At 41.5% G+C, this 16,512-nt stretch overlaps 1 protein-coding gene across 1 annotated transcript; it reads left to right on the plus strand.

Moving 5' to 3' along the window:
- Positions 1–6,532: 6,532 nt before the first annotated feature.
- On the plus strand, positions 6,533–11,284 carry LOC106923126 (transcription factor Sox-9-like). The gene is made up of 3 exons (XM_014996018.2): positions 6,533–7,361; positions 8,398–8,648; positions 9,208–11,284. The coding sequence occupies exons 1-3, from the start codon at positions 6,922–6,924 to the stop codon at positions 10,005–10,007; spliced, it is 1,491 nt and encodes a 496-aa protein (XP_014851504.1). The 5' UTR covers positions 6,533–6,921; the 3' UTR covers positions 10,008–11,284.
- The last annotated feature ends 5,228 nt before the right edge of the window (positions 11,285–16,512 follow it).

Raw genomic sequence — 16,512 nt, forward strand, 5'->3', positions numbered from 1 at the left:
AACTGGTCTAGCAACAAGAAGGCACCTGAAAAAAAAAAATTATATAATATATATAGCATTTTACACTCTGATCTAAATTAGAATAGAATAGAAATAACTTTTGTTTATCCACTGGGTTAATTCAGGATTACCAGCAGCAAGTTCAAGGTAAATAGAAGCTGCATGCATGTTCAAATGAAGGTGAAAATATAGAAATGGAAAAAATAAGAATACGACACTGCACAGTAGAGGCAAACGTACAACATGGGTTAATAAACACCTGGCAGGTTTCAAACACAGCACACTCATGAAAAAAAAAAGTGCAACTGAGAAAAGTTTTTTTTTTTCTTTGTTTTTTTTAAGTGTATGAATTGTGCATATCTGTGCATAGAAAGCAGCTAAAGATTATTAACAAGAGAATAAAAATGGCTCTGGAGATAACAGCAGGGATGTGATCAACGAGATGCAAGGTCACGATGGTTGTAAAGTCTAACAGCTTCTGAGAGGAAGGATTTGCATCAATGTTCTTTTGTCTACCTAGGATGCAGCAGTCTGTCACTGAAGGAGTTGTCCAGTTCAGCAACAAGATTCTTCTGTCTCAAATCAAATGCACTGGGTCAGTGGGACTTTAGAGCAAGGCATTCTGGGTAAATATCACCAAAACAAACATGCAGGTCTAGCGCTAGCAATAGAAACGACTCCTGATCTTGTGCCAAAGACGAAAGGGAAATCCTACCGTCGCTAAAATTTGACGCCACTTCATTTTTGCTTACATTTAGTGAAGAATGAAGATGCGCTCAGTGTCTTCTTCAGATGTTTTCACGTCATTTCATCCATTGGTTCTTGGTGCAGCGCCACTAAAGGTGAAGAAGGGAACAGGTTTTTCAAAGGGTTTAGTTTGTTTGGCAGTTGATGTTTAATAAAAGTTTATTCCTTCATACAAGGGAAAATTATCTGTTAGCTTGGTTGTTTCAAATGTGGCTGTGCCCTACACACTGAGGTAGAGGTTTAAAGTCTAGGGTTTTTGGGGATGTACTTAGTATTTTACAAACTTTCTTATTCTTTTTAATTACATGGTTGAAATGTATGGTTTTGTATTTTCTGAGATTATATTAATAATTTTGGTAAAGGCCGTAATGTTAAGGTAGCTCGATTATGTATTAAAATCCTAAAATCAGTAGAGTGTGTGCTTTACTTTTGCCACCACTTAGCAGTTCAAACACTCTATGGTTGTAAAATTCATCATATCACCACTTTATTAAAAAAAACAAACCCTGGGCTTTGTTTTGCATGTTATTATTAAATCTCTTGTGTTGTGAACCTGAAGGAATCCCTCAGAAACGTCCAACCCACCCGGAGGTTGGCTGAGCCTTTAGCAGTCGACTTCCACTGTTTGTTCTGATTTTTTACGCTGTAGCTCCAAGTCGAGATGAGAAGTTTCCCAAAGCCTCAGCCTCCTTTGGCTTTGTGTACACAAGCGTCTGTCCATCCCCTTCCAACAGAAAAAAACAAAAACCGACACATCGTACCAAGCCTTTCATCCGGCAGCTGTTTTTTAAACCAAAGACAGATTGCTCAAATTTTGTGCTGTTGGGACTGAACCTCCGTACATTTCTGAGAAGAAGCAGTCCATGTTGTGGTTACCTTAAAAGAGTTCAGTTGTGCTGCCAAACACCATTAATGAAGTGGGATTCAGAATACACTGGAGAAGGTTTGGATGTTCTTCCATGTTGTTTCACTTTAAAGAAATAATGTGACGTGAACAAACAATCAAGCCTAACGAGCCAGCGCGCCACATGGAGGAGATGATGAAGGATTAAGGTGTATAAACAAAATGCAGCTGGTAAAGTTGTTTTTCTGTTCAGTTTTACAAAAATCATTTGCACAATAGAACACATGAACGTGAAGAGCAAACATCCAGTCACATTTGGCTAGCTGGAATGTTCAACTTTTATTAATTTTGTAACAACCCATTACTTGTCTTGTTCTTTGTAAAATAATCTAGTTTTACAGATGATGTAATATTTACTTTTCCCCAGTTGTCCACCAAATGTGTTGAGAAACACCCAGTATACTTGTTGCTTGGGTTAAGTTTAGTTGCACCGGCTTATTTATTAGCGCTGTGGCTAACTTTGAAAACATCTAGCACACTTAGCTGCCCATAATTTTATTTTTCCAGTTAAATTCTAAAGCACTTAATTTACTTGGCTATTTTGTAAATGTTCAGATAAGTTTTACAGTTTTTGAATATCTGATTATTGACTGTACACATTTATATTCATGCTCTTATTTTGAAAGGGGTGAAGACTGTTTATGTAGCAGCTCCATTTCCTCGCCTTGCATCTTCTCATTCTCGCCAATAACTATTTCAAGCAAGAAACATACAAAAACAAAAAACAAAAAAAAAAACCACTAATACTGAAAAACAAGATTTAAACAAATAGGGTATCATAGAACATGTAAATCAATTATATAGGCCTTCAAGCTTATGGCCTTCAGGTTAGCTAAATAACGGTACATAAAGAGTTTCATGTAAAGGGTTTTAAATATGCTCAAATAATGAATTGGTTTAGATCTCGAGCCATGGCGTTCTCCTCCAACATCAGTGTCTGACCTCACAAATGTGCTTATAATCAAAGTCTGGAGTAATCAAAGTCTGATCTGAGATTGTTCTAACACTCATTGTTATCAGAAAAGGACATAGAGATTCTGCTATTTTTTTTTTTTTTTTTTTTTTTTTTGCTCTAACTTGCATTTAAAATAAACACCAGGCTACATCATGTCTCTCCTCTTGTGCCTGTTCTCTGTCTCTCTCAGTGGAACAGCAGAGGAAGAGCTTGTGTGTGCATCTATTTGAAATGGCAATAAAACTCAGTTTTGATGCAGACCATTTTAATAAATTCCCCACTCCATAAACTGAAGATTCTCCGCCATGGAGTGGATTTTCTGTCCCTCCTCAGACGTCCAACTCCACCGTCTTTCTCCTCCCCGGTTTGAGCTTCCCTTCTTCGCAAAACATCAATTTGGCGTATTTACTCTGTCAACAGCAACGCCACCTTTTCCATCCTTCCACTCCGTGAGTCAACGCTTTCACACCGGCGCTGCCCTACACGAGCGAAGCTGCTTTGTGGTTTTTAAGCAAAGGCCGACGTCCCGCGAGCCATTGAACGCAGCGCCAAATTGAAGCCCTTTCTGTTTGTGTTTGGAGCGGAGCGTCCCAAACAAGCGCGCGCCTCGTGTAAATAAACGGGGGCCCGACGTTTTGGCCGTGGTGTCGTGGAACCGCTGGCCTAATTGGCGAGAGACAGAGGGAATTACTGAGTGATTCAGCCGTAGGTTCTGCCGCGTAAGTAAAGGCAAACAAGCAAACGCGGCGACGTTACAACATCCAGAGACAGTTATGGGTTCTCTTGTAAACCAACACCAAGAAACAGGGAGGAGGAAAGAGGGGAAAAAAAGTGGGATGTGTAGCTATTCAAAGAAGAGTGTGTTTGGAAGTGTGTGTGCAGCTCGGGAGCAAGGGAGCGGGGCGGCGGGGTGAAATTAGCCCTACCTGACATCTGTAAGCTATTAAAGCAACTTCAGGTAGCACATGTCGTCCACATTAGGCTGAACCCAGATTTACATTTCCACATCTCCACAAAGCATAATAAACAATCAAAGGGGCGTGTGCAGGCAGGTTACCATCAGACAAAGGGAGTGTGTGCGTGTGTGTATGAGATTATTTAAAGCTCAAAATCATTCATAGATGATTTATACAGCTGTCAGCAGTGGAAAGTAGAGAACACATTTTATAAACTGCTGTTCGTAAAAGTTTTATTACTATAAAGCATTTTGGAAATGTCCTAATCCAATAATCAATGGTTCATATTTATTACTTTGTAAGCCATGACTTTTTTATTTTTTAGGGTTTAGGTCTGGACTTTGGTCTAAAGCATGAATATGCTTTGATCTATGCTAGTCCATTGAATCTCTGCTACATGGGGACTGTTGTGCTGCTGGAAGGTGAATCATTTTCTTCCAATTATTTTTCTTCCTTTATCTGACCAACTTTCTTTTCCCTGTTAAAAGTATGCATACCTCCAGCATGATGCTGCCACCACCAGGTTTTACTGTGAGGATGCTGTGTTCAGGATTATGTTGGCTTTCCACTGTACATAGCAGGATATGCTCTGTATCTACGCTTGCCTGGCCTTTCAGTTTTGGTGGACGGCCATGTCTTGGTACGTTTACCACTCCTTCTACTTTTGAATAATTTTTGAGACATTCAAAGCTTGGACTATCGATATCCAACCAATCCCTGCTTTAAATTTCTACATAACTTCCTCGCTGACCTGTCTGCTGTGTTCCTTGATCTCCATGATTCTGTTTCTTCACTAATATTCTCTGAGAAACTCCTCAGGCCTTCACTGAGCAGCTTTATTTAGACTGAGGTCGACTATATTCACTTAAAAAAGTAAAAAAAAAATTAAACAGTTTCTTTCATTTCACTGTTACTTTTTAACCACTGGGAATATCTTTTCAAGCTGTTCTAGTTTTATTACCATTATGTCCTGTCTGGCAGTTTGGCACACAGACTTTGTGTCTTAAGTATTTGTGTCTTTATATATATATATATATATATATATATATATATATATATATATATATATATATATATATATATATATATATATATATATGCTCATGCTGGAGGTATGCATACTTTTTGCAGGGAAAAGAAATGGTCAGATAAACGAAGAAAAATAATTGGAAGAAAAAGATTCAAAATATTCACCTTCCAGCAGCACAACAGTCCCAGTATCATCAGAGATTCAATGGACTAGCATAGATCAAAGCATATTTATGCTTTAGAAGGGCCCAGTCAAAGTCCAGACCTAAACCCTGTTGAGAATCTGTGGCAGGAAGTCAAAGCTGCTGCTCTTCCATCTGACAGTTTGAGCAAATTTGCAACAAGAACGCCGGAAGGTCAGTGAAAGTCCAACTTCCAGGGGCGTCCTCAAGAGCCACCACATTGGGGTTCAGAGAATCATGTTCATGTCATAGAAAGTTTATTAGAAACAAATATCTAATATGAAGGACACAGAGATGAAACAGAAAGAGAAACAGGGAAAAATCCTAGAAGTCTGCTTCTACACCTGCAAAAAGAGAGAAAAACAAACATATATTTAGATAACAACAACTCTAACATCACTGAAAAGTTGTTCCATTCCAGCTATTCTAGGTTAAAGCAAAGTAGTCAAATGAAAAACAATCCGGTTCTGGACAGAAAACGAGAGAACAAGCAGCAACAGTCCAAAGATGAAGACCTTTAGGAGAATATGAGCTACTGATCAGGACCTCTTCACCACAAAAAGACAGAGTCCGACTCCTATTAAAGCTACATTTCAGCGGCTCAGAACTTCCATCCCTGGACTTGCAACCATCCCAGTTAAAGCTGCAGTTTGTTTGGAGGTTCAACCTTCTACTTTCAAAGCCTCGGGTTTTGGTGCCAAAGATTTAGCTGGCAGGCAGCGTGGAAAGCAGTACAAATTAGCACCAGTGTGACCAATTACAATATTATAATGCTGCTTACACATGTAGGCGGCAGTAAAACTAAAATACTGTGAAAGTATTTTAGTACTGCCTACGGCGCCCTGCCAGAAACACAGATTATGCTTCTTTTTTTTTTTTTTGCTTTAATAACACTTTGAACAGAAAAATATGTACTAAACGGGGAAAAGGGAGTAAAAAAAATTGCAGTAAGCACCTCTTTTTATGGGCTTAAAGTCAGGTTATTGGAAGCAAAGTTTCAGATACGTTTGTAATTCCGCAATAGATTTAAACATGTAATCCAATGTAACTGGACTCTTTTCAGTGCTCTCAGATAAAAATCCATTCAGTGCAGAAAAGAAAAAAAAAAGGGAAGGTAAAAGCAAGGGGAAGTTGAGGAGTCAGCAAATTGAATAGAATCCACAATTCAGTGGATTATTGCGCTGCTGGAAATGAGATGAGCGGCACAAATCAGAAGCTGATGCTTGACAGCAACTGTTGCTCTGCAGCCGCCCTCCCTTCTCTTCCCTTTCGCTCCCCTGGCGTTTTCTACACCACTGTCTCCCCCTACTGGTCACAATTTGCAACTGAGTGCAGTGCAAGTCACTAAAAAGAACAAGACTTGGAAAAACTTTATGAAAAATAAAAACTATATATAATTACTATTTCTGCCGAACACATGCACTTTATAGCATCAAGAGAAACATTTTACTTATATTTGTTGATTTTTCTCTCTCTTTTTTTTCCAGTATATCAATTTTGCCTTGTTTTACAATGCAAAGTGTTAAAGTAACTGGAGAGATTTAATGTCTGATTTTAAAGGAAACGCTGAGAAATTAAACATCACGCATTGTGGGTTTATGTTAATCACAAATTTCTGTGTTCTGAGCTGGAAAAAAAAGTACAGGGATCAAATTCCCTCACGTCTACGTCACATCAGCCAATCAGCTTCGGGATTCCCCCCCGCCCCCACCCCCCCGGAGGATAAGCAGGTTATAAAGCCAGCACGCGAGACGCTTTTAGCAGGTCAAAAGCACAGGAGAGCGCTGCGAGGATTTAGTACGTCGGGACCAGAGAGGAGACCGTCCAACGCTTCACTTCATTTCAGCCCGGCTGGTTACAAACTCGCACGAGCGGTTCCAACTGTGGCGTGCAGCAACGCTCCGCTCTCCAGATCTGGTTTTACGCACCGGCGCAGCTCAGAATCACTTTTTTTTTGTGCATTTTCTCCACAAATGTTTTATTTTTTTTAATGTATATATATGCGCTCAGTCTGGCTTAGGAAACTGAGTTCAGATTTAGCTGTTTTTGCTTTTTGTTTTGCAAACAAAACTTAAAAAAGAAAGAAAGAAGGAAAAAAAGACTTCCCTTGAATTTCACGCGTAATTTGGGCACCGCTCGGTTTTGCGCATGAATCTCCTCGATCCCTACCTGAAGATGACGGAGGAACAAGACAAGTGTCTCTCTGACGCCCCGAGCCCGAGCATGTCCGAGGACTCGGCGGGCTCCCCGTGCCCGTCCGGCTCGGGGTCCGATGCCGAGAACACCCGGCCGTCGGAGAACGCGCTGCGGCGCGCGGACGCGGCTCTGCTGGGCGACTTCAAGAAGGACGAGGACGATAAGTTCCCCGCGTGCATCCGCGAGGCCGTGTCCCAGGTGCTCAAGGGCTACGACTGGACCCTCGTGCCGATGCCCGTGCGCGTGAACGGATCTACCAAGAACAAGCCGCACGTGAAGAGGCCGATGAACGCCTTCATGGTGTGGGCGCAGGCGGCGCGGAGGAAGCTGGCGGACCAGTACCCGCACCTCCACAACGCGGAGCTGAGCAAAACCCTGGGCAAACTCTGGAGGTGAGTGGAGGATCCCGGTTTCCAGGGGCGACTCTAGTGGGTTTTGCTAGGGGCGTAAATGGGTGCCACTAATAATGTAAGGGTGGCTCACCAAAAGACAAAATCCAGATCCCAATTAAAGTGTTATTAGGTGTGAAATGTAGCTTAAATGTAGATTTTAAAAGGGTTCTTTCTTAGGGTAATCTGTAAATTGATGTATGAAAATACCGCTGATTGTGTTAGCGCTTGTTAGCATAAAGTTTGTTGTCCATCATTTTAATATATTGTAAGTCTAAATTATGATCTGACTATGTCATCCTGGTATCTGCTGAGGGTGGGGCCAGGAGTTGGTGAGAAAAATGTAATAATGGCCTCCATAAAGTACAAAAACATATTTATTTATAGAGTTAAATAACTGATTATTTCCATTAAAGCCTTTCCTGTTTTTGCTTAAATGCATGCATAAAAAAAAAAAAAAAAAAAAAAAAAAAATGACACCCCACTCCCTTCTCATACTTTTGGCACCAGTTCTGTTTTTCTTTTTTTGCCTCTATGCATTCTGGAATTAATCGCCAAGAATATTTTATAGTTTCTACATCTTGGTCTACCCAAAACCTTCTGAAATGTTAAAAATCAAAGTTCAAATTAAGGTGATCTGTAAACACAAATAACATGCCCAGTTTGCATCCTTAAAACAAGTTTTTGCATAAAAAATTGTTTTTGCATAGCATAAAGCTGAAACAAAAAAAAAAAACCCAGGAAAAGCCTCAATGAGTTACATTTATTTGTTTAATTGATCCATTTCTGCCTGTCTTTTTTTTAATACCTTACTAAGCAGTCACCTTTAAATCCATCAGCCATTCTTAGGCACCCACTACATATGATTGCATCACAATATAACTCAAAGTAAAATTTTAGTTTTGATTTGCCACCCTATATTTATCATCCACCCCAATGATCCTTGGGCCCCCTTTGAAAACCTTCTGGTTACACCCCTGTTCATTGTGCATTGCCGGCAGATTGAAGCCGTTTTATTCACGCCGCCTTTCGTCCACAGACTTCTCAATGAAGGTGAGAAGCGGCCGTTTGTGGAAGAGGCTGAGAGGCTCCGGGTGCAGCACAAGAAGGACCACCCGGACTACAAGTACCAGCCCCGGCGACGGAAGTCGGTGAAGAACGGCCAGAGCGAGACGGAGGATGGCGGAGAGCAGACGCACATCTCCACCAATGCCATCTTCAAAGCTCTCCAGCAGGCCGACTCCCCCGCCTCCAGCATGGGAGAGGTTCACTCCCCCGCTGAGCACTCGGGTGAGGAGAGCACAGGTTCATGTAACTAACGATTATTTTAGTTAACTAATCACTTATTCTGATGATTAATCGAAAAAAAATGACACATTTTACAGATTTTTCACTGAACTAGTTTAGCTTTTTATATTATGTTAGAAAAACATTAAAAGATGCAAATAATTTTTTTTAATAGGAAAAACACTTTATTGCCTAGAAAGTAATATCATGAGATTCCTTTAGTAAACTTGAATAAGGGTGAAGCTAAAATTTGAGGAGTCTTGGCTGAAGCATATTTATGGAAAAGTGGGGGTTTTTATCTTAAATGCAAAATGTATGTATTTTTGTAAATTTTTTGCTTAATTCCTACTTTGACTGTTTTTTTTTTTTTTACCAAATGACATTTTTTGAATCTGTTTACTCCAGTTAACAATCGATCACTAAACTAGTTGACAATCTCAATAATCGATTCTTCTGATAAATCATTTCATACCTATTCTATTATATTTGATGGAAAAACTACAAACTCCATCACTCAATCAGCTTAAACAAACATTTTCTCCTTTATTCTCCAACCCTCCAGGCTCACAGGGTCCCCCCACCCCTCCCGCCACCCCAAAGACCGACGCCGGTTCAGGTAAGATGGACCTGAAGCGCGAGGCGGGGCTCCGTGCTCTGCCCGAGGGCAATGTTGGGCGCCAGCTCAACATCGACTTCCGGGACGTGGACATCGGCGAGCTGAGCAGCGACGTCATCTCCCACATCGAGACCTTTGACGTCAATGAGTTCGACCAGTACCTCCCACCCAACGGCCACCCGGGGCCTGTCGGCGCCACCCCGGTCAGCTACAGCGGCAGCTACAGCATCAGCGGCGGGGCGCCGCTCAGCCCACAGCCGGCCTGGATCTCTAAAAGCCAGAACCAGCAGGGACAGCAACAGCAGATCACCCTCACAACGTTGGGCGGCGGCGGAGGCTCGGACGCTGCCCAGGCGCAGCACAGGACCCAGATCAAGACGGAGCAGCTGAGCCCGAGTCACTACGGCGAGCAGCAGGGTTCCCCGCAGCACGTCCCCTACAGCCCCTTCAGCATGCAGCACTACAGCCCCCCATCCACCTACCCGGCCATCTCCAGGCCGCAGCAGTACTCCGAATACTCCGAGCACCAGGGGGGAGGCGCCTCCTACTATAGCCACGCGGGGGCCGGGGCGGGGTCGGGTCAGGGCTCCGGTCTGTACTCGACTTTCAGCTACATGGGCAGCCCCAACCAGAGGCCCATGTACACGCCCATCGCCGACAATGCCGGGGTGCCGTCCATCCCACAGGGCAGCCCGCAGCAGCACTGGGAGCAGGCTCCGGTTTACACCCAGCTAACCCGACCCTGAGCTCAAACTCACACAAAAACATGCACACACACACACACACACACACACACTTTGTTCTGTCAGAAATGGGGGAAGAAAGCGGATGGGGGAGGGTTCATTCCCCTCAAATCAGACTTGAATTCTATGAGGGGCGCTGGGACTTTGGGGTGGCCTCACATAGTGCCTTACGTATTTTATCACAATAGAATCGTATATATTTTTAGAAACTGAAGAGAATCCTCTGTGAGGATTTTTATGAATTGTTAATATTACGTACGTTTGTAGCCCAGAGGGAGGTTTTGGGGAGGTAGAGGTCATGCTGTTGGAAGCTGGGTCAGAACCTGACGTTGTGGTTCTGTCACCAGTTGATATATATTTTTTTCTTTTGGATCATATTTCGTCGCGGCCGTTGGAGCGGCTGTTATGCAACACAAGAGAAAGACTTGCAATCCCAATGCTGTACCTTCTCACTGACAGAGACCGCAGCCCCTTCCACCATCCGTGCCTTGATGTTTGTACTTTTTTTTTTTTTCCAAAAAGTCTTTGGACGTTTTCCCGCCGCGGCCACAGCTGAGATTACAATTAACCGCCCCGTGGCGAGTGTTTGACAGCGACAGGAAGTCACCTTTAACCCCTATGGGTGTCCCCTCCCTCTACTCTGTTCCCCCACAGCATGCTGGTGTCCTCAAGTCCACCCCAATCAGTCAGATCCAGTTTAACATTTTTATTTATTTATTTGCTAATGTTAACTTTATTTCAAAGTAATTATTTTGCATATTATTCTTATAACTAATGAATTGTCTTTTATGATGTAGACAACATAGAACTCCCCCCCCCACTTTTCGTTTTTTTTTTGTTTTGCAAAATTTAGACAGAACGGTACATGCTGTAATTTTTGTTGTTTATTTATCTTATGTTATAAATTTCTATTTTAATGCGTCTCCCTTCCTTCCTGTGCATTACAAGCAGTTCGTTTTATAGTTTTGTGCAGTTTCTTTTGAGTTTGACTCAAAACAATGGCTGAAAGAACTGGAAAATAATTTCTCCTATAAATATATTTACTCCGTTCCCGTTTGGCTCTTTTGTTTGTCGGATCACCGGGACCGCTCGTCCTTTCCGCTCTGCAGGTCATTTCTTTTTTTTTTTTTCCCCTCATGAAGATCGGATGCTGCCCAATACTGTCTTCCTGTTTGTTTTTTTTTATTTCCTGCAATGTCTCTTATGTATTTCTAATGTCTTTAAGATATCTTTTTGTATATGGATTTGCAATAAAAAAACAAAAATCTATTTTAAAAAAATGTCTACTTTTTTCCTCCTCCATTCTGGATGTCAAGCAGAAATATTTGGCTTAACATTTACATTTTCTTTATTTTTCTTGGAAGCCATGTTATATTTTCCCCCTTTATTTTGATTTTCTCAGTTTTTCCTTTCAACTGGAAACTACAGGGGGTCATCAAGCAACTCAACATTGTTTTATCTTGGGATGTTTGTTGGTTTGACTCCATTTATTTGATGGGGACAAAAATCAAATGTTAAGATATTTGTATTTTACAATGCCGTTGGTGGCCCAATTATTGGTGCCCAGTTGTTATCTGTATCACTCCCTTTAACCTAACAGCACAACACGTATTCTGTCCTCCAACATGTCACAAGGTTGTACCATGCAGAATGACCTTTGACCCTTTCTAGAGCGTTCCGAGTCCCTATGTTTTGCTGTTCTCTCCAGCTCACTCCTCAGATTGAGGACCAGTCCAAAGTAGAGATGCTCACAACTGGGATAGAACTGATACTTTACATTATTCTTCTTTGGTTCACGAAGAAGGGCCAAATAATTTGTCAAAATTCAGAGTGTTTAAGTAGCCTAAGTATGGACCTAAATCCAACAGAGAAATGTTGTATGGCCTTAACTGACTGATGTTACATTTACCAGAACTTTCCAAAGTTCCACTATTAACTAAAACGAATTTGCTCAACATGGGAGAGTCACCATTTAAATCAAGATATGTTTTGAAAAATAAAAAAATATGAGGAAACCAAATGTCCTCAGAAAACAATTCCCAGTTCCACGGGCTGTCACTCCACCCTACACCGCCGCATGTCATTGCATCAGCAATGACCTCAGAGACTGATGAGGGTAACATTTCTTTCTTGACCCTCCCTGCTCTGCTCTAACCATAGCCAGGGCCTGCCATGCCCCCACGGCTCCAACACTGGTGTGGTCCTTAATTGTCAGCCATATCGAGCCGAACCAGCCATCTGGGAGGGTATCGGGTGATAACCGGCACGGCGGGCAGCAGCTGGTGCTGTCACAGGGAGCATTTGACGTCACAGCAGCCATGCCTCTGTGATTAGTTCTGGTTCAGTACCAGGCGGGCAGCATTGTCACCCACGATCAGTATCGTCTTAGAGCCTGCGACGGGACAAACGCTGTTCATTAAGATTATGCAGGGCTCCAAATTAGAACTACATGTTCTGAGTATAGCCGGAGGCAACTGCTATCAAACCATCTTGATTGATCTTAGGAGATTACCTGAGTTGCAGGACAGTGGCACTAACGGACTGTAGTTACTGACCTCTGTTTCACTCTAACCATGGAAACTACAACTCATCAAACTTAGTTGAACTTGATTAGATTGGAAACCCGAGGGAGCAGAGGTGGTTAGGCCATCTGATCAAGAACCCATACAGGGGAGTCTGTAGTTATTGGAGGAGATGAAGAGGCAAAACTCTTCAATAAATCCTTTCATGACAGGTAAAACTTTGGGATGCTGCAGAATGAGCTTAAGTGTGTTGCTGGGGAGAAGGATGCCTTGGATTTCTTAATAGACCTGCTACCAATGCATCGCGATTTCAGAAAAGAGCAGAGTTGCTAGATAAGACAACTTTGAACTGCCCTAACTGTTATCATTCAGGTTGGGTGTTAAGCCAAATGTCAATATGCCAGAGACGCAAAAGAAGTCTCTGGCAAAACGTTCACAGAATATCCATGTCTTACTTCATTTGTAGACCTTTTTTGTTGCTTTTATCCATCGTTCACATCTTTGAGAGCTTTTATGTCAAACGACTCAGACTGGCTACTTTAGGTCTCATAGCTGTGAGGCGAGTAGCTGCCAGTCCTTACAATGGAGTGAACAAACTGTGACAAGGAAATGCAGATCAGCAAGTATAGCAAGCTGTCTCTTCCTCAGTCCATGACTGTCTCTGGTTGCTCATCTGGTCCAGTAAACATCTCCCTGCCTATCACAGGTCACTGTGTCAGACTTCACACCAAGTCTTTCCTGTTGACACCAGGCTGGAGCCGAAGGAGAGTCTGTGCTAGGCAAGGAAATCACCTCAACTGTATGCTACACCATGCCCCATAGGAAGGGTTCACCAAAGTCAGTGTGAAAGCCTGTCCAAGTCCTGGTCAAACCAGAGTGGGCTGGTATGGGAGTCTGAAGCTGAGCCTTGTTGTTTAGGTCGACTACAAATTATTGGAGATGGGTAAAACTTTCTCTTCAATGTATGTTGCGTTACATCTGACTGTACAAGGTGTCTTATAAAGATTGACAAATTTAACAAGCCAGCAGAAAAGTGCCTATAAGACAGAATTTCAGCACTTGATCATCTACAACTCTACTTGTAATCAATCTAATCAATCATGTTATAGTCTTTGTTACATGCTTCCTAGATACTTATCTCATATTTCCAGAGTAATTATTTGTGGAAATGTCATAGGATTACGGTGCTGCCACAACAAAGCAACAATAGTGAATACCCACCAATTGTACTCGACCACGGCTCTGTCTCGTCAGCTGTACTGACCTGCATGTATGCTGTCCTACTTGTCCTAAAACAACTACAACTATTTGATGCTTTCTGACATGTTTTCACATCTTCAAGGTAAGTTTTATGGTTCAGGTTCAGGACTGAAAGCTTGGAAAGTGAGGACGAAAAGGGATTAAAGTAAGGGTGCACCGATATATCGACCTGTCGATAAATCAGCTCAGATTTCCTTCATTTTGGGAGATTGGTTGATACTTACAATGGTAATTAAAGATCAGTTATCTGTGATCGGCCATAAAACTCCTATCGGTGAACCTCTAGATTAAATAGCATCGTTGCAGCATGAACCATAATTCAAAAACCTACAAAGCCTTTTTTTCTGCAGGCTAAGCATTGACCATTAAACTCCAATTCCTGCTTCAGAAACTATGTGAGTAGAGCACGGGTCCTCTAAGGCCTCGTTTACACGACAACGATTCAGGGTGAAAACGGAAGAGTTTTGTTGCGTTTTTAGTGTACATTTACACAAAACCACGGAATATTTTTCTCTGACAACGGCACAGATTGAAAACGGGTTCCAGAGTGCTGATGTTTCTGAAACGTACCGATGTCCATTGTTGTGTAAACAGAGAAAATGGATCTTTTCTTCCAGAGAATCCCCAGCTCATGCACGACACAAAACATAGCTGCTTCCTACAATCCACAGAAGAAGAAGAAACTACTCACTGGTGTTACTACAGTTCGTGTTTCCCCATCAGATACGGTTCCCTCAGCGTCTCTTCACCGCTCCGCACCACCCAGTTGGCAAAATAAACGGCTGCTTGTTCAGCGCTCTTATCTAGAGAACTACAGACCAGCCCCGGCTCCAGACGAGTTTAACAGGGGGGGCATCGACTTATTTTGGGGGGACAAAATGAGTCTACGGAGCTGAACATAGACAACATCAGTAGCCTACAGGCTACTTGTTAATAAGCTTAAGGTACTGTATTGATATTAGCTAGTCATTGTTTAGCTATCATTACCTGCATCCAACAGCTTTACTCAACTCAGTCGGTTAGTTTGGGGGAAAAACTGTGCAAAGTTATTTGCGTTTTGCTGCCATCATTCTAACACACCTGCGCAGCAGCAGAAGGTCTACTTCGCTCCCGCACAGGTGTAAACCCAGCGCGAGCATCTCAGCGTTCATGTGGCGTTTGAAGGCGGCTCAGAAAAACAGGTTACAACGTGTTAATAATGGATTAAACCATTTTAACTGCTGAAAAAGGTGACAGAGGACACGGATATGGGAAGTGCGGAAGCTCCTATTGTATCAAATTGATATAACAGACTGTTGGCCATTCCAGGGTAAAATCAATAAACAGCCATAGACATAATATAAGAGTAGACCCCCCATTGGCCGCTCCAGCGCAGGAAATACGGCGGCCATCTTGGAGCGGTCGTCCCTCCTACTTTGCTCAATCAAAACAGCAGAAGATGCCTCAGCACTGAGGGATATTGTTGTTCTGATCGAAGGATTATTGATGTGAGGGCTCCACAGACAACATTTCACAAGTAAGATGGACATATTATTGTGTATATATTGTGATTAGAATATTACTTTACTGTATTTATGTCCACCAGCGAGATACCAGCTAATATTAGCTACAGTGCTTGGTGTAATACGGGTTCAGCCCCGCTATGAAGGCTAACAGATTCCGTAAATCTAAAAAAAATAATTATTCTCTAACATTGACTTAGATTATCTGACACAAGGGCCTATATTAGAAATGAAACAATATGACACATATTATAAAACTTATATTATGTGTTATAACATTCACCGGCAAAGTTTACACAGGTGGTAAAGACTATTATTTATATTCTTTCACTCTGTCAAAAATAAGATACATCCTAAATCTTCCGTTTTTTTTTTTAAAGTTTCCTAAAGACACGATGTGAGGAAGAAGAGGGAGATATCTATAAAGAGAGACGGATTCACTGAAGCACGGATGAATCTCACATCGGATTTTGGACTCAATTTCAGCTGCTGAATCACTCTGAAGCTAGAACTCGTCGGGTGAAAAAAAAAAAAAAAAAAAAAAAAAAAAAAAAAAAAATATATATATATATATATATATATATATATATATATATATATATATATATATATATAATATATGTTTTTTACAATCATTATTTATTTGTGTTTGTATAGTTATATAAACATATATTGATATTACTAAATAATTTATTAAATTATGAAGGGTGTGTGTTTTGTAATATGCTCTTCATACATCGATATCAGAATATTCCATTCCTGTTCTATTGTTATAGCCACTAAGCATATTTAAATATGATGAACTATGTATTAAAAACATACTTAAAAAATACAATTGTTTATAAATGTTGCTTTGATAGATGTTTGAATATGGTTTCCAGTAACAAAAAAACGTGTTATGATCGATTAAATCCGCTGATACGTCATTGTGCCTGCTAAACACATAACGCTGAGTGGAATGGTATACCGCTCCAAGATGGCCGCCCTAAATCTCGTCAGCGACAATAGGCGAGAGCGGTCCATGAGGCATCTCTCCTTATACTATGTCTATGTAAACAGCTTCCAGTCAAGGGGGGCCGCTACGGACACCGTGAAAGCTCAAACAAGGTGTTTCAATCAATCAATCAATCAAATTTTATTTGTATAGCACATTTCAGCAGCAAGGCATTTCAAAGTGCTTTACATAATTAAATTAAAAACAGAAAGAGATTTTAAAAAAACATA

This window comes from Poecilia mexicana, unplaced genomic scaffold (genome assembly GCF_051168715.1).
Source record: "Poecilia mexicana isolate PSO_F unplaced genomic scaffold, ASM5116871v1 scaffold_19, whole genome shotgun sequence".
NCBI lineage: Eukaryota > Metazoa > Chordata > Actinopteri > Cyprinodontiformes > Poeciliidae > Poecilia > Poecilia mexicana.